Source organism: Hemiscyllium ocellatum, chromosome 29 (genome assembly GCF_020745735.1).
Source record: "Hemiscyllium ocellatum isolate sHemOce1 chromosome 29, sHemOce1.pat.X.cur, whole genome shotgun sequence".
Lineage (NCBI taxonomy): Eukaryota > Metazoa > Chordata > Chondrichthyes > Orectolobiformes > Hemiscylliidae > Hemiscyllium > Hemiscyllium ocellatum.
The window spans coordinates 31,276,500-31,292,525 of record NC_083429.1 but is presented as its reverse complement, the minus strand read 5'-3'; the positions used below and the strand labels follow the sequence as shown (position 1 = coordinate 31,292,525).

At 38.5% G+C, this 16,026-nt stretch overlaps 1 protein-coding gene across 1 annotated transcript in view; it reads left to right on the top strand.

The window, feature by feature from the left end:
• Positions 1-16,026, top strand: part of jhy (junctional cadherin complex regulator) — a 94,566-nt gene that overhangs the window by 69,198 nt on the left and 9,342 nt on the right. Inside the window, exons 5-7 of the mRNA XM_060846736.1 lie at positions 1,551-1,839; positions 12,893-12,979; positions 15,773-15,910. Coding sequence (XP_060702719.1) covers positions 1,551-1,839; positions 12,893-12,979; positions 15,773-15,910 — 514 coding nt within the window. The remainder of the gene's footprint in view (positions 1-1,550; positions 1,840-12,892; positions 12,980-15,772; positions 15,911-16,026) is intronic.

Below are 16,026 nucleotides of genomic sequence, written 5' to 3'. Positions count from 1 at the left end.
GCAGTGGTAGGTGGGTTCAGAGGTTGGGTTATGTTCAACAGTTGTTTTGGCAGGAACAGGGCTAGTGGTGCTACAGTTGGGGAGGCATCAGTTGTCATGTCTGGCAATGGCACAGGATATTAGGTTGTTGAGCAGGGAATGTTAGTTCTCCAGGGTTAGGCCTCCAAAGATGTGTCAGCTCCTTGGAGGAAGGAGTGTTGGGTCAGAGTCTGTAAGGTGTTAGTGTTCTATGGGAAGTGTAGTTTGGAATATGTGAGGTAAGAATGATGTCAGTTTAATAGTTACTCAGGAATTAGACATGATTTGGAATTAGACTGTATATTTTAGTGTATGTTCCTGAGTAACTATTTTACTTAATTTCATCAAAGCTATCTGAAGATTTTTGTTATACAAACCATGTCCCTTTTTTAGAGCAGTTCAGTGCTGTGTTCTGAAACCTTTTTCAAGTTTTTAATGGAGAATTTTTGAGGGTTCCAGGTATAGAGGAATTTCCCTGGCAATTCATTTGGAGTGTGCTACAATTGGGATTCTGCAGGGCTTCCAACCACAACTCCTACCTACGCTGGAATAACAACTGCCTGGCCAGTGGAAATCTGCCTCATTGTATTTATAACTCAAAGATGCTTGTTGGATAGACAAAGACCTGTATGTTCTTAACAAGCTGAATTTCAGTAATTATTCTGAGACACAATGGTATCAGGTGAAAGACAAAAGTAGTTGCTCATCAATGGATTTGCATTGGTTTGTGTATCTGCACAAACCTATCCTTAGGTCTGTGCAGACCTAAGGAGCAGTTGGGGCACAGATCTCCAAATAGCTTCTAAGCAAACAGATCATTCTGTCTTTCTCTAACTTTAAATGAAAAAAAAACACACTTGAAGATTTAAAAAATGAGGAAAACATCTACTTCAAGCCAACTTCTCCACTACCAAATTGACAATTGCAACAGTCAACAATATGATATAATTGCAAAAGTATTTTTTTAAAACTGTGAGAAAAGTCATTGTTTCCCTTTTTTGATTTGACTCTGATCCACAGACTTTGTGCCTTATTTTGTCTCAGCTATTTCTAAAAGGTCTGCTTCTCCCATCTGAATGCCCATTCTATGTGTAAATGATTAGATTTAAAGAAAGTATTGTTTAACTTCACATTAGTTATTAATAATCCATTTTTTGCCACTTGTCAGAGGATAAGCTTGTTACAATAAAATTTTGATTTTCTTGTTCATTGATGAAACCTGGCGTGAATTTCTTTTATCTTAGATGGAAGTCACTGTCAAGCATTAACCATCTGAGAGATTAAATTGGTCGTATTTCACTTTGATGACAACTCATGCAATAGTGGGGTTTGACTTCTAGTGCACTGATCCCACTAGGGTTGTAAGAACATGTTAGTTGTTTTTCTTTAGCTAAAACCTAAGTGCTAGAACCATTTCCCTGACCTATTGTAAATGATTATTCTGTATTTCTACCTTTTAAAATATGTTACAGGCAATAGTTAATTCAAGAAAAATTATTTAAACACCTTTCCTGTTTGTTTTTTTTATCTAGGTTTCCACCGCTTTCCTTTCTACCCCCTTATCAATTGGTTCAGTCTCCGAGCACACGCCTCATTCAGCAAATGGAGCATATTTATGAGGGCACACCACGTCCGCTTCACACACACCCTAGTTCTCACGTGGTGCTGCCACCTATAGGTCTCATGGGAGACAGTGACTCTGAACTAGAGCAAACTCGGCCAAATGAGAAGAAAGCAGTGACACTATCACGCTGTAATTCAGATGGCTACCTGGCACAAATGGAGAAGATTAATAAGCTGAAAGAAAATAATAAATACAAGGTACACACACAGCAAAATGGCTGACAGTTTCTGAAACTTTACATGATAGTTATAAAAACAGCATCTTAATAAGACATTTTGTGTTACATGTGGTAAAATGGTATTTACATCCTTTGTGGAATTTTTGTCATTTGATGATCCTTCACAAAGAAGTTTCATGCGTTTCAAACTGATATTAATTTACAAGGCTTACATGATATCATGTGCAAATCTTCTGTCTCAGTTCTCAATGGTTAGCCCTGTTGCCTCACAGTACCTGGGACCCAGGTTTGATTTCCGCCTCAGGCAACTGTCTGTGTGGAGTTTGCCTATTCTCCCCGTGTCTGCATGGGTGTGCTCCGGTTTCCTCCCACAATCCAAAGATGTGCAAGTCAGGTGAATTGGCTGTGCTAAATTGCCCATAATGTTAGGTGCATTAGTCAGGGGTAAATTTAGGGTAGGGGAATGGGTCAAGGTGGGTAACTCTTTGGAGGATCGGTGTGGACTTGTTGGGCCAAGTGGCCTGTTTCCACACTGTAGGGGATCTAATCTAATCTTACCTTTATTTAAGTATTTTGGGTACAGTCTCTGTGCACACAAACATAATTAAGAACTTGGTTAGTATTTCCACATTTTTTGATTTAAAGGTTTCCAGTATCCATGGTTTCTGTTTATATAAATAATAGAAATTTGTGGGAACTGAGCCTTTGCATAGAATTGGGGCTTTATATTAACGAATGGAAAGAGTTTCAGCAAATCAGTATAAGAAAGTCAATACATTTTTTAACCAGCATGATAACCAATTTGCTTAATTTCCATGTTTTAAATTGATTTAGTATTTATATTTTGTTTTTATCTTATTAATATGACTGACCAGTTTCTTCAGAATATTTTCTGAAGTACTGATGAACGTTCATGTCTCACCATCATCAAGAACAAATTGTTTGATAACTTAATGCATTTTTTGTGGAACCTTGCTATAACAAATTGGCTGCCTTATTTCTGTTTTCTGACAGTGACTGTATTTCATTGACAGTAAAATGCTTTGGGATGTCTTGAATTTGTGAGAAGTGCTTTATAGATGTATGTCAGTTTTTTTTTTATTTTTAGTTCCTTAGAAGCGTACATGATGGGGGCTGGACTTTTTGAGATCATTGAGGGTTCCACCCACCAGTTGCAGAACTGAGGAGAAACTACAGTTATGTCCATGGTATAAGCCTGAATAAATATTGACCAGCATTAAGCTTTGCATGTGATTTAGGAACCTGGGGCAAAATTCCACCTCACTCTGCAGCTGTCGGTGAATCTGAAGCCTGCAGCTCATGATTGGTTGCAGAGCGATCATATGCAAAGGACAGTCATGCTACTAAAATGACACCATGGAACTTCATTGAATCACAGGGCTTGAGAGTAATTGAGGGTGAGCTGGGGGGCCGTGGGATTGGATAACAGGAGTGAGAGCGTAGAAGGATTGGAGGCAAAGATGATGGGGATGAGTGGGCTTTCTGTGACCCCTTTGATTTCCAATACCCGGTTCCTCATTTGTGAACAGAGTGCCTAGTAATGAGAGACCCTCTCAGTAGCATGCTGACAAATGTGATGGTGTTTGCAATGCAGCCTCAAAAGGCACAGGAGCGTTCTGTGACTGCCATTCATTCCCTGAATTCTGTAAATACTGGTAGGCTCAGAGATCATTGTTGTCAAGTGGCTTGTTAATGAGTCGGATGGATTTCCTGATACAATCGAGTTGTGGGCATTGGCCCCTTCCTGCTTCTGATTTAATCGTAAAAGCATTTCCTGCTGCTCGCAGAGTGATACGTCGCTCCCCCTGGGACCTTTTTGTGCCCAGTTGCCATGTTTAAGTCATCTAAATAATGCCTGTGTAGATTCCATTCCTCTGACACCACACTGCACCTCATTCCCTTTGCCATGTCCTTACCAACCACTCCTTCTGTAGTTCCATGTATTGCAAGATTTTCCCTCACTGTTTTCAGAAAATTTCTAGAGATTGCTCACTTTGACCTGCTTTTGACTTCATCACTGAATATTGTTAATCTCTGGGACACTGTAATTTACAGGAAGTTGCAAAGACTTGGATAGGTTTTGGCCAGAACTGTTAATGCAGTGAGATAAGTATTGTTCAACAGAAGCTTTCTTCAATGAACTACTGCAAAAGATCTGTAGCTCCTAACAAATATTTTATGTTTTCTGATATTTTAATAATCTTAGTATCAGTATCATTATCCTTATCTTGCTGAAGATCCATATTCATGAGTGAATCCATCTATCAGTTATGTGTCCAAAGTTCACCACATGTGACGAATCACTGGCATACTGATTACTCCTTCTGAGCTATGCTGGCACACCATTTCAAGTGCAACCAGAAGGCAGAGATGTTGCTTGACAACTCAAGCTCAAGTTGACTTACATATCTGATTTAATAATTGTGCTAAATGAATGTGGGATGTTAAAGGGGTCATTTTATCAGCTTGCAGGGAATAGCTCTTAGTGCAATTTGTAAAAGCAAGGAGTGAAACAGCTCATACTGTTATATGGTTTCAGTCAATGAAAATTGGATATGAGAAATTCTTAATCTGCTGTTGCCAGTTATCCATTGGAATATCAAATAAAAATGTTTGCTTGAGCAAGCACATCACCGGTCACCCTAAAACGTGTAAGAATGATAAATCGATGTCACTCATATATTCTTTTGCAACCTGGAGGAGGCTCGAGATAAAGAAACTGATACCTCAGTGACCAAGCCTGCAAAGGACAATGCAATTGCAGTGGAATGGGGTGTAAGTCTTAGCGTTCTCACTGGGAAATGTAACAAGATTTGCACTGCTCCTCAATGAGATCTACCTAATGTTAGCCTGGGCCTACATTATGCTGGTGTAGTACAACCTCTTGTAGCTGATTTCCTTGCAGTTATCACTCCATATAGTCCTTCTACCTTTCTCTGCTAACCCCTTGTCTGTCACCAGGTTAGAATTGACAGAAGGTCAGAAATCCCCTCTTAAGATTGCAGAAGATTCTTCTGTTTCCAAATGCAGCTTAAAATCAAGTAATAAGGTTAGGGACATTTCCCAATTTTGGCAACGTATTAAACTAGATCAGATTAAATCTGTGTAAATAATAAAGAAAATGGCCAGCTTCCAACTTTTATCAGCTATAACTTGTGAGTGAATTGAGGAGAGAGTGCTGAAATTAATGAATATTTTATTAGAGTCTTAACTGTATTATTTGATTTTTATTTAAAGATTTTGAGCCAGGAGTAAATTTTCTTTTTTAAAAGGTATTATTATCACAGCTGATGTTATTACTGAATAAATCAGATCCCAGGCTGAAGCTTGTTTGATTGATCATATTTTATTTTGTTTTGTTTTAACAAGCTGTCTCTTGCTGAAACATAAGTACACAATTCTGCAGACATTCCGTTAACAATAAATCAGAAATTAATTATCAAAAAGAAGGAAAATGAAATGGAATAAACAAAACTATCTACTGAAAGCACAAATTCAAAGATTTTTAAACACACTGCAAAAATATAAGTCTATTAGCATACCTTTCTCAATTGTAAAGAAGAAGAACAGCTTTTTGTGTAGTATCCAAAACAAACCCCTGGTACAGTACCCCAAAACACACCTTGGCTAATGTCAAAAGACACCATTATACAGTACACACACCAGAGAACCTGTCTCAAATACTTCAGTAGGTTTAGGTCACTTGTAACTTTATAGATTTGAACTGTAGATAAATTGATGTCACTCCTGGACCTTCTTCATGGAGCTATTTTATATTTGAGATTAAATTTATGAAGTTTTAAGAAACCTCTTCATGGTTTTATCCCAAGATTCTAGCCTGGGACTAAAATTAATCTTCACTATATCCTTCTGATGTAAGCAGCACTGATCTATAGAGCCAATTTCATCCATAGGCTTTACAGGTATGCTCAAAACTCAAAGTCAAACTATAAGAAATCTGTCCATCTCTAAGTTATGTGTGATTCCCTCACGCTTAAAGCAAACATGTTCCAGAAATCTCTAACAAATCTTGAGGCCCCATTATTTACCTTTGTGGTTCACAAAACAACCTAAAGTATATAAAAATCCATTAGTGATGCACAAAACCCATTAATTCTAAACCTCGGCCTCAGAAACCTTTTTGAAACTAATCACTATGTCTACAAAAGTTAAAGCTAATTATTAACTTCAGACATACAGAAAACCCACATGTCACTAACACAAAAACCAAAAACCTGAACTTATGATAAATTATATTAAAATATATATATAAATCTAATAGTTCACATCATAATATAATTCTACATATGTTACAGGCAAAAATTGGGTAGTAGGCAAAGATCAGACCCACTTAGAGCAATACTGTCCTATACTGACCCTTAAAATTACCATCAAAATGTTATTTCAAGACATGAACCTTTAATTCTGCTTCTGTGCTTAAATAAAATTGAATTGTACCACGATGCAATGTACTGCAAAAGTTAAAATTACACACTTATTTTTCTAGATTAATTAACTTGCAAAGATCTTCAATTAGAATTATAGTTGGACTATAGTTGTCAAGAGGAAGAAGAAGGCTTATGTTAGGATGAGACGTGAAGGCTCAGTTAAGGTGCTTGCGAGTCACAAGCTATCCAGGAAAGACCTAAAGAGAAAAATAAGAAGAGCCAGGAGGGGAGATGAGAAGTCATTGGCAGATAGGATCAAGGAAACCCCTAAAGCTTTCTATAGGTATATCAGGAATAAAAGTGACGAGAGTAAGATTAGGCCCACTCAAGGACAGTGGTGGGAAGTTACGCATGGAGTCTGAGGAGATAGGAGAAGTGCTAAATGAATATTTTTTGGCGATATTCACACTGGAAAAATACAATGTTGTCAAGGTGAATACTGAGATACAGGCTATGAGACCAGATGGGATTGTGGTTCACAAGGAGGAAGTGTCAGCAATTCTGGAAAGTGTAAAAATAGATAAGTCCCCTGGGCCAGATGGGATTTATCTTAGGATTCTCTGGGAAGCCAAGTAGGAGATTGCAGTGCCTTTGGCTTTGATCTTTATGTTGTCATCATCTACAGGAATAGTGCCAGTGGACTGGAAGATAGCAAATGTCCCCTTGTTCAAGAAGTGGAATAGAGACAACCCTGGTCATTATGGGCCAGTGAACCTTACTTCAGTTCTGGGTAAAGTAAGTGTCAGAAAAGGTTATAACATATAAGATTTATAATCATCTAGAAACGAATAATTTGATTAGGGATAATCAACACGTTTTTGTGAAGGGTAGGTCATGCCTTACAAACCTTACTGAGTTTTTTGAGAAGGTGACCAAATGGATGAGGATAAAGCAGTTGATGTGGTGTATATGGATTTCAGTAAGGCGTTTGATAAGGTTTCCCACAGTAGGCTATTGCACAAAATACAGAGGCAGGGGATTGAGTGTGATTTAGCGGTTTGGATCAGAAATTGGCTAGCTGAAAGAAGACAGAGTGTTGTGGTTGATGGGAAATGTTCATCCTGGAGGTTAATTACTCTTGGTGTACTGCAAGGATCTGTTTTGGGTCCACTGCTGTTTGTCGTTTTTATGAATGACCTGGAAAAGGGCGCTGAAGGTTAGTAAACTTACGGATGACACTAAAGTCAGTAGAGTTGTGACAGTGCCGAGGATGTTGCAGGTTACAGAGGGACATAGAAAAGCTGCAGAGCTGGGTTGAGAGGTGGCAAATGGAGTTTAATGTGAAAAAGTGTGAGGTAATTCACTTTGGAAGGAGCAACAGGAATAAAGAGTACTGGGCTAATGGAAAGATTCTTAGCAGTGAAAATGATTAGAGAGATCTTGGTGTCCATGTACATAGATCCCTGAACGTTGACACCCAGGTTGATAGGGTTGTTAAGAAGGCATACTTTGTGTTAGCTTTTATTGGTAGAGGGATTGGGTTTTGAGCCATAAGGCCATTTTGCAGCTGTACAAAACTATTGTGCAGCCGCACTTGGAGTATTGCATACAGTTCTGGGATTTGCATTATAGGTAGGATGTGAAAGCTTTGGAAATGGTTCAGAGGTGATTTACTAGGATGTTGCCTGGTATAAAAGGAAGGTCTTACAAGGAAAGGCTGAGAGAATTGAGGCTGTTTTCATTCGAGAGAAGAAGATTGAGAGGTGACTCAATTGAGACATATAAGATAATCAGAGGGTTAAATAGGATGGACAGTGAGAGCCTTTTTCCTCAGATGGTGATGGCTGCTCGAGGGGACATAGCTTTAAATTGAGGGGTGATAGATATAGGACATGTCAGAGGTAGTTTCTTGACTCAGAAAGTAGCAGGGGCGTGGAACGCCCTGCCTACACCAGTAGTAGACTTGCCAATTTTAAGGGCATTTAAATGGTCATTGGATAAACATATGGATGAAAATGGAATAGCGTAGGATACATAGGCTTCAGATTGCTTCCACAGGTCGACGCAAGATTGAGGGCCAAAGGGCCTGTACTGCGTCTATGTTCTAACTTTATGTGATTTCAGCAACATGGTTATGAAATGTTATGTTTTCATGTATGCCAGTAATTCTAAATTTACATATGAGAGTACAATCTCTGCCATGTTTGTTTCCCTGAGATAATAGATGTAGTCAGGCATCCAAGTGATTTGTAAATGTGTAATCTGATTCAGTTGGCAATTATAAACATTCAAGCTTTGCTTTAATAGTTCATGGTGTAGTCTGAACGCCTCAGTGAGATTAGTGCTTTGTAATGGTTTCTCGTCATTCTTTGACCGCACGATAAAATCCTGTCAGTGGCAGGGCCCTGAACATACAGCTATTTTGTTAATAAATGCAGTATACTTTTGTCAAATCAATAATCTGTTTACATTAAAAAGAATTAAAGGTCTATTTATTCTATAGTTTGAAATGATGCTGACAGTGGAGCTCAGAGTCACTCAACCGATGTTAACTGAGATTTAGATGGATCAACATCCTTTTTATCTTGAATGGCAATTAAGACTAGTATTTTCTGTTTACTCTCATAGGGAAGATTTTCACGATGTAGTTTGAACATTGCAGATTATCAGTGAAGTAACTGGTAAAGAATTAAAGAGATTCGCAGAGCCAATACCACGCATACACTTAAAAGTTACCTTAAAGTCCAACACTGACATTGTAAACATAAGTAATAGTTTTGTAGTTTTGTGTTGTGCATTTTGTGTATTGCCAGCTGACTGCCCTGCAGACTGGTTTTCGGGATTAGTCACTGACTATTGAACAAATCTGTCTGATTCATCCATCCCCCCTAGTGCTATAATAATTGTTTCCCTTTGTGTTTGCTAATTTTGTCAGATCTATGCCTCTGAGGTATTTGATCACTAAACAAAATGTGGTAATCTTATCAGTAAATTGTGTAAGTGTGGGTAGAAGAGGTTCTGATACATATTGAACATAAGCTAAAGTTTGCACCACCCCCATTTTCACGAGGCTCAGTCCTCACACTCTTAAAAGAAATGTAAACTTAGAATTAGAGGCATGCATGAAACATAACATTTGATAACCATGTTGTGAAATGTCGACTTCAGTCAAATTGACATTTAAAATTTACCCGTAGACGTGACACATTTGAAAAAAGGGACCTCATTTTCTGATCAAAACCCTTAATCACATCTGACCAGAAGTGTGTGTATTTGCCTCTTTAACTCATTTATGCTATGCATTTTTGCATATTGTCTACAGTTCTCTTATAATCAGAACGATGAAGTTTATTTTGATTTCCCTCAGTCTAACTTCACTTTTTATTTGTGACCTACTCTTTTGAATTTTGGATTCTCTCTGTGAGTTTGAATTCTTCACCGTAGTGAACAGTTTTCTAGAATTAGTGTTCTCAATCCCTTCACAATCTTCTAAATTTTTAATCAAAACATCTTCGAGACTCCTCCAATGAAAGCAAAAGCAATTTATGCTAACTTCCTTGTGCCTAAATTCCATAATATCCACTCTTGATTTGCAATAATTTAGGTGGGGAATCTTTAAAATTGAATGCTACCTGGTCCAGTTGCTAGATCTCTCCACCACGTTCAAGTATAATCGATAGTTCCTCTTTCATGGATTGTAACACTTTATTTTATTGTCTAGGTGACTCCATGACATGTCCAAAAGCTGAAAATATTTTATTCTTCCTGAGTAACTCTTTATTCTGGTTGAAAACATCTATGTTTTATATTCTGTCTGTGCCTCTTCTGGTTTTTCAAAAGCAGCCCTAGCCAAAAGAATCACTGCCTTTAGTGCTGGTATAAATTACCTCCTTCTGCAAACTCGGCTCAGAATAGGGTTAATTATTAGATAGGCAATGTGTTTTATAGTCCAGTAACAGGACGCTGTTCTCCCCTCAGTTCTTGTGGAATTGAATGGTTTCTCAGTTTCATTTGTAGATTACAGTAATTGCATAATAAAGAATACATTTGCTTTGCCATATTTATACTAAAAGTAAAATTTTTGCATTCATATAAAAGAAATCATAATGCTAGTTCATTTATCATGAATAAAATTTTAGGTAAATCCCAATATGTCCCTGTCTTAAAATCCCTTCGCAGCCTCGCCACAGATTAACTTACAAATTTCTCCTGTACTATAGACCTTCCCACAAAATTGATTTCCAACTTAAAAATTTTAAGCAATTTGCCTTGTCTCCATCTTGCCACTGACAGCATAGGATTCAGCTACTGTGGCAAGGGGGCTCAGTGGTTAGCACTGTTACCTCACAGCACTGGGGTCCTGGGTTCGATTCCCACTTGTCTGTGTGGAGTTTGCACATTCTCCCTGTGTCTGCGTGGATTTCCTCTGGGTGCTCCGGTTTCCTCCCAAAATCCAAAGATGTGCAGGTCAGGTGAATTGGCCATGCTAAATTGCCCGTACTGTTAGGTGCGTTAGTCAGGGTAAATATAGAGGGGTGGGTTTCTTTTCGGAGGGGTGGTGTGGACTTGTTGGGTCGAAGGGCCTGTTTCCACACTATAAAGAATCTAATATCATCAGTTTTTCTCTTCACATTAAAAACTACTTCAAAATTCATTCTTTGACTAAGTTGCTCTCTCTTAACTTTTTATCTACTTTGTGAAGTACTTTCCACCACTAACATCACATATAACCTCAATTTCTAGTTATTTGAAACTGATCAGCAAGATGAAATGTACCATATTAATGGTATCATGTCCTTTGCTAGTCTGGAAGCATAAACAGGTTAAGCTACTTTTTGGATGTAGGTTTACTCGCTGAGCTGAAAGGTTCATTTCCAGATGTTTTGTTACTTTACTAGGTAACATCTTCAGTGGACCTCATGCGAAGCAATGCTGAAAATTCCTGCTTTATTTATATGTTTGGGTTTCTTTGGGTTGGTAATGTCATTTCCTGTGGTGAAGTCATTTCCTGTCCCTTTTCTCGGGGGTGATAGATGGGGTCTAACTCGATGTGTTTGATGATAGAGTTCTGGTTGGAATGCCATGCTTGGAATTCCAACCGGAACTCTATCAACAAACACACCAAGTTAGTCCCCATCTACCACCCCCTGAGAAAAGGGCCAGGAAATGACTTCACCACAGGAAATAACATCACCACAGGAAATGACATCACCAACCCAAAGAAACCCAAACATATAAATAGAAAGCAGGATGTTTCAGTATTGTTTCGCATGAGGTCCACTGAAGATGTTACCTAGTAAGGTAACAAAATGTCTGGAAATGAACCTTTCAGCTCAGCGAGCAAACCTACATCTAAAATCTCAACCTGAGCAACAAATCTTCTTGAAACTCGCTAAGCTACTTTTTATTTGAACAACCACAGTTTGGGTCAACTTTCATCATTCATTAGTGTAGTCTTGATGACTTAGAGTGAAGAACAGTTCCAGATATCTGTGCCTCAATGAGAAATAACTTGAGAGACACAGGTTCTTTAGTTATGTTTTAATTATTTATGTAGCTTATGAAGAATCAGAAACAAGGGGGGAATATCAAATAATTATTTCTGTAGTCATTAAAACAAAACCAAAATGCTGTGGATGTTGGAAATGTGAAATAAAAACAGCGCTGGGAAAATTTCTACAGCTCTGGTAGCATCTGTGGAGATAAACAGACTTAATGGCATGATGACTCAGTAGTTAGCACTGCTAACTCACAGCACCAGGGATCCAGGTTCAAGGGCACGCCCTGGTGACTGTGTGGAATTTGCACGTTTTCTCTGTGACTGTGTGAGTTTCCTCCCACAGTCCAAAGATGGCCATGATGTGGAGTTGGACTTGGGTAGGCAAAAACAGAAGCTAATAACAAAATATTGACCAGCTCTCTCTTCCGTTTTGAAATAGCTATATTTGACTGAAAATATTATTGAATCCCTACTGTGCAAAAGTAGGCTATTCAGCCCATCGAATCCACACCAACCCTCTGAAGACCATCCCACGCAGACCCACCCAATCCTTTAACCCTCCATTTACCCATGGCTAATCCACTTAGGCTGCAACCTTTGGAATTAATTAGAAGTCACATGACACCAGGTGATAGTCCAACAGATTTATTCAAAATTACAAGCTTTTGGTGTGCTTGTCCTTTGTCAGTTTTTAATCTGTCAGTAATATTTTAAGTCAAATATGGCCATTTCAAAACTGGAGAGAGAGCTGGTCTACATTCTATTATTAAACACCTACACTGGACCTATCTCACTTCACTACAAACATTACTATTACTAGCTTTGCCTTATGTTCTTATCTCTAACCTCCCTTGCCCTCTAATCTTCCCCTGACCTTCCTTCTGTTCCACTCACTACTCCCCACCTTTGTCCACAGAATAACATCCATCACTTTTCCACTTCTCTAGTCCCAAAGAAGAGTCATGTTGGACTCAAAAAATTATCTCTGGCTCTCCACAAATGCTGCCAGACCCGCAGTGTCTTCTCAGCCCTTTTTATTCTTTTATATCCACTGACTGTTTTACAATTTTTACAACTTCAAGTGCAACCCTTACAGCATATTAGCTAGTATAAAATAGTTAAGGAAACTTTGTTGATTTCTATGCCATTTTTTTCCTATTTAGCCCTACACTTTGAGAGATTATAAGAGTTTAAAACAGGATGTGAAACTTGGAGGTTTGGGACCAGACTATAAATCTGCTCAAGAAAAGGTAAGTGATTTCAGCTTTTGCGTTCGTATTAAGATAGGTCAGGGGGTTATTTGAAATGGAGCTTTCCAAACATTTCCCACTGTAATCTGGATGTTTCCAACTCCTCTTTAAATATGGAGGTCTAATGCTGTAATTATGTTCCAAATTTCCATTTTAACTTGTAGCCTGAGCAAGAAGCCAGTGGTGCTTTTCCTAACAGTAAACCTGTTGGGAACAACAGCCAAGGACAGAGAAGATCTAGCCATGTTTGTATTTTGTTTTAGTCTCCTCATGTGCTGAAGAACTAGGTGTGTTCCTAAAGGTTCCTCAAGGAAACTTTGGGCCACTCTTCCCTAGACCCTTACCATTATATGATGTTTCCATTTCTGGAGCTCTCCTATGTGGGCAGATTTTCCTTTTGAACACTATTGGTTGGCTTCCTGCTGTCCCTTAAGTTCAGAATCCAGGCTGCGATTCCTGCTGGTTTTGAGTGGGAATGTGACCTTGCATCAAATCCTCTTAATGATGTTATTTAGAATAACACAACGTCTGGTTTCTCTGGTCATACTGGGCATTTTGTACAAAACACAATGTCAGGAACAAACTGCAAGATATAGAAAATTGACAACCCAGCCTTTGTCTCTGACATAGAAACATAGAAGATTCAAGCAGAAGTAGGTCATTCAACCCTTTGAGACTGCTCTGCCATTCAACATAATCATGACTGATCATTGAGCTCAAGATTCTAATCCTGCCCTCCTTCCCTATTTCCTTGGATCTCTTTTAGCCACAAGGGCTACCTCCTTAGATCTATATCTATCTCCTTCTTGAAAGTACATAATGTTTTGGTCTTAACTAGTTTCTCTGGTGAGTTTCACAGGTTCAACACTCTCTGAGCGAAGAAGTTTCTCCTCGTCTTGCTCCTTAAGTATTTACCCCGATCCTTAAACTATGATTCTGGACACCTCCACCATCAGGAACATGCTTCCTGCATTAATCTGTCTAATCCTGTGAGAATTTTGTGGCTTTCTATGAGATTCCCTGTAATTCTTCTAATCTCCAGTTAATACAATCCAAACTGACTCAATTTCTCCTCAAACATCAGTCTTATCATTCCAAAATCAATATGGTAAACCTTCACTGCACTTCCTCTATAGCAAGACCATCCTTCCTCAGATAAGGAGACCAAAACTGCACACAATCTAGGTATAGCCTCATAATGCCCTGTTTAATTCCTGTACTTGAATCCTGTCGCAGTGCAAACCAACATACAGGTAGCCAGTTTTACTGCTTGCTGCACCTGTGCACTTGCTTCCAGCAACAGGTGCATGAGACCATCAGAGTGTCATGGAACACTCCTCTCTTTCAATATACAGTCATTCAAATAATAATTCTTCCCTTTTTTCTACCAAAGTGTACAATCTCCCATTTATCTACATTATACTGAATGTGTCATACCTTTGTGCACTCACTGAGCCTGTCCAATCACACTGCAACATCTCTACATCCTCCTCACAGCTCACTCTTCCACCCAGTTCTGTGTTACCTGCAAATTTGGAGCAATTATATTTTGTTCCCTCATCTAAACCATATGCAGTATCCTACTAGTCACAGCCATTGAAAAAAAAGACATTTAATCACACTCTTTGATTTCCCGTCTGCTAACCAACTCTATGTCCACCTTAATACACTACACACAATCCCATGTGCTTTAGTTTTATGCATTAATGTCTTTTGAGGGTCTTCTTTGAAAACCTTCTGAAAGTTCAAATATACCACATCCACTGGCTCACCAATCAACTCTACTAGTTACATCCTCATAGAATTTTAGTTGATTTGTCAAGAATGATTTCCCTTTTGTAAACCCATGCTGATGCATCAGAATCTACCACTCTTCTCTCCGTGCTATGCTGCAAAATCCTTGACAATGGGCTCTAACATCTTCCCCAGTACATGCATCAGACCCACTGGTCTATATTTCCCTGTTTTCTCTATATATCTTTTTAATTAGTGGAATTACATTAGCTATCCTCCAATATATAGGAACTGTTCCAGAGTCTAAAGAATCTTGGAAGATGACCACCAATGCATCCACTATTTCAAGGGTCACTTCTTTAAATACTCTGCAAAGTAAGTTATCTGGCCCTGGGGATTTATCAGCCTTCAATCCCATCAATTTGTTCAACACTATTTCTCTACTAATACAGATTTGCTTCAGCTTCTCCCTCTCACTAAACTCTGTGCTACCCATAACTTCTGGTATGTTATTCATGTCCAAGACAGAAGTGAAATATGGAGTTAGTTCATTAGATATTTCTTGTTCTCCATTATAAATTCCCTCTTTTCTGACTGTAAAGGATCCATATTAGTTTTCACCAATCTTTTTTCTCTCAATAATACCTATAGAACCTTTTAGATTAAATTCTTATGTTCCCCACAGGTTTACTCCCATACTTAATTTCCCCTTCTAAACCAATCCCTTTTCTTTTGTTCTGTCTTCTAAACTGCTTCCAATCCTTAAGTGCTTTTTTTTTTCTTGCCAATTTACATGCCTCTTTTTTGCATCTGATACTAGCTTTGATTTCCCTTGCGAACCATGGTTTGGCCACTGTTCTCTTTGTGTCAAACAAGAATAAACAGTTTTTGTGGTTCACCCATTTGGACTTTGAATGTTTGCCGTTGCTACCCACAGTCATTTCTATCAGGAACATTTCCCAATCCACCATCACCATCCAGCTCTTCCTTCAGCCAGAAACAAGTTTATTTTTTCATTCCACTTCTGCAGTTGATATTTGTTTTTGTGCCTTTGTTCAGACAGAGAAAATGAAACGACAAAAGGAATATGCAACACAAGTTAAAAGCCAGAACATGAAACCAGGCTCCAAACCATCCCCATCTCAGCTTAAACCTCCTCCAGGCATTGAAAACAAGACAAATTCTCGGCGGAAATTGGTGCGTAAAAAATAAAAGCAAACTGTCTTGTATCACTATCATAACAATGTATGATTTGGGATAACAGTGTTATGAAAATAAGATTTTGCAATTAAAGTAGCAATACAGGAAGTCAT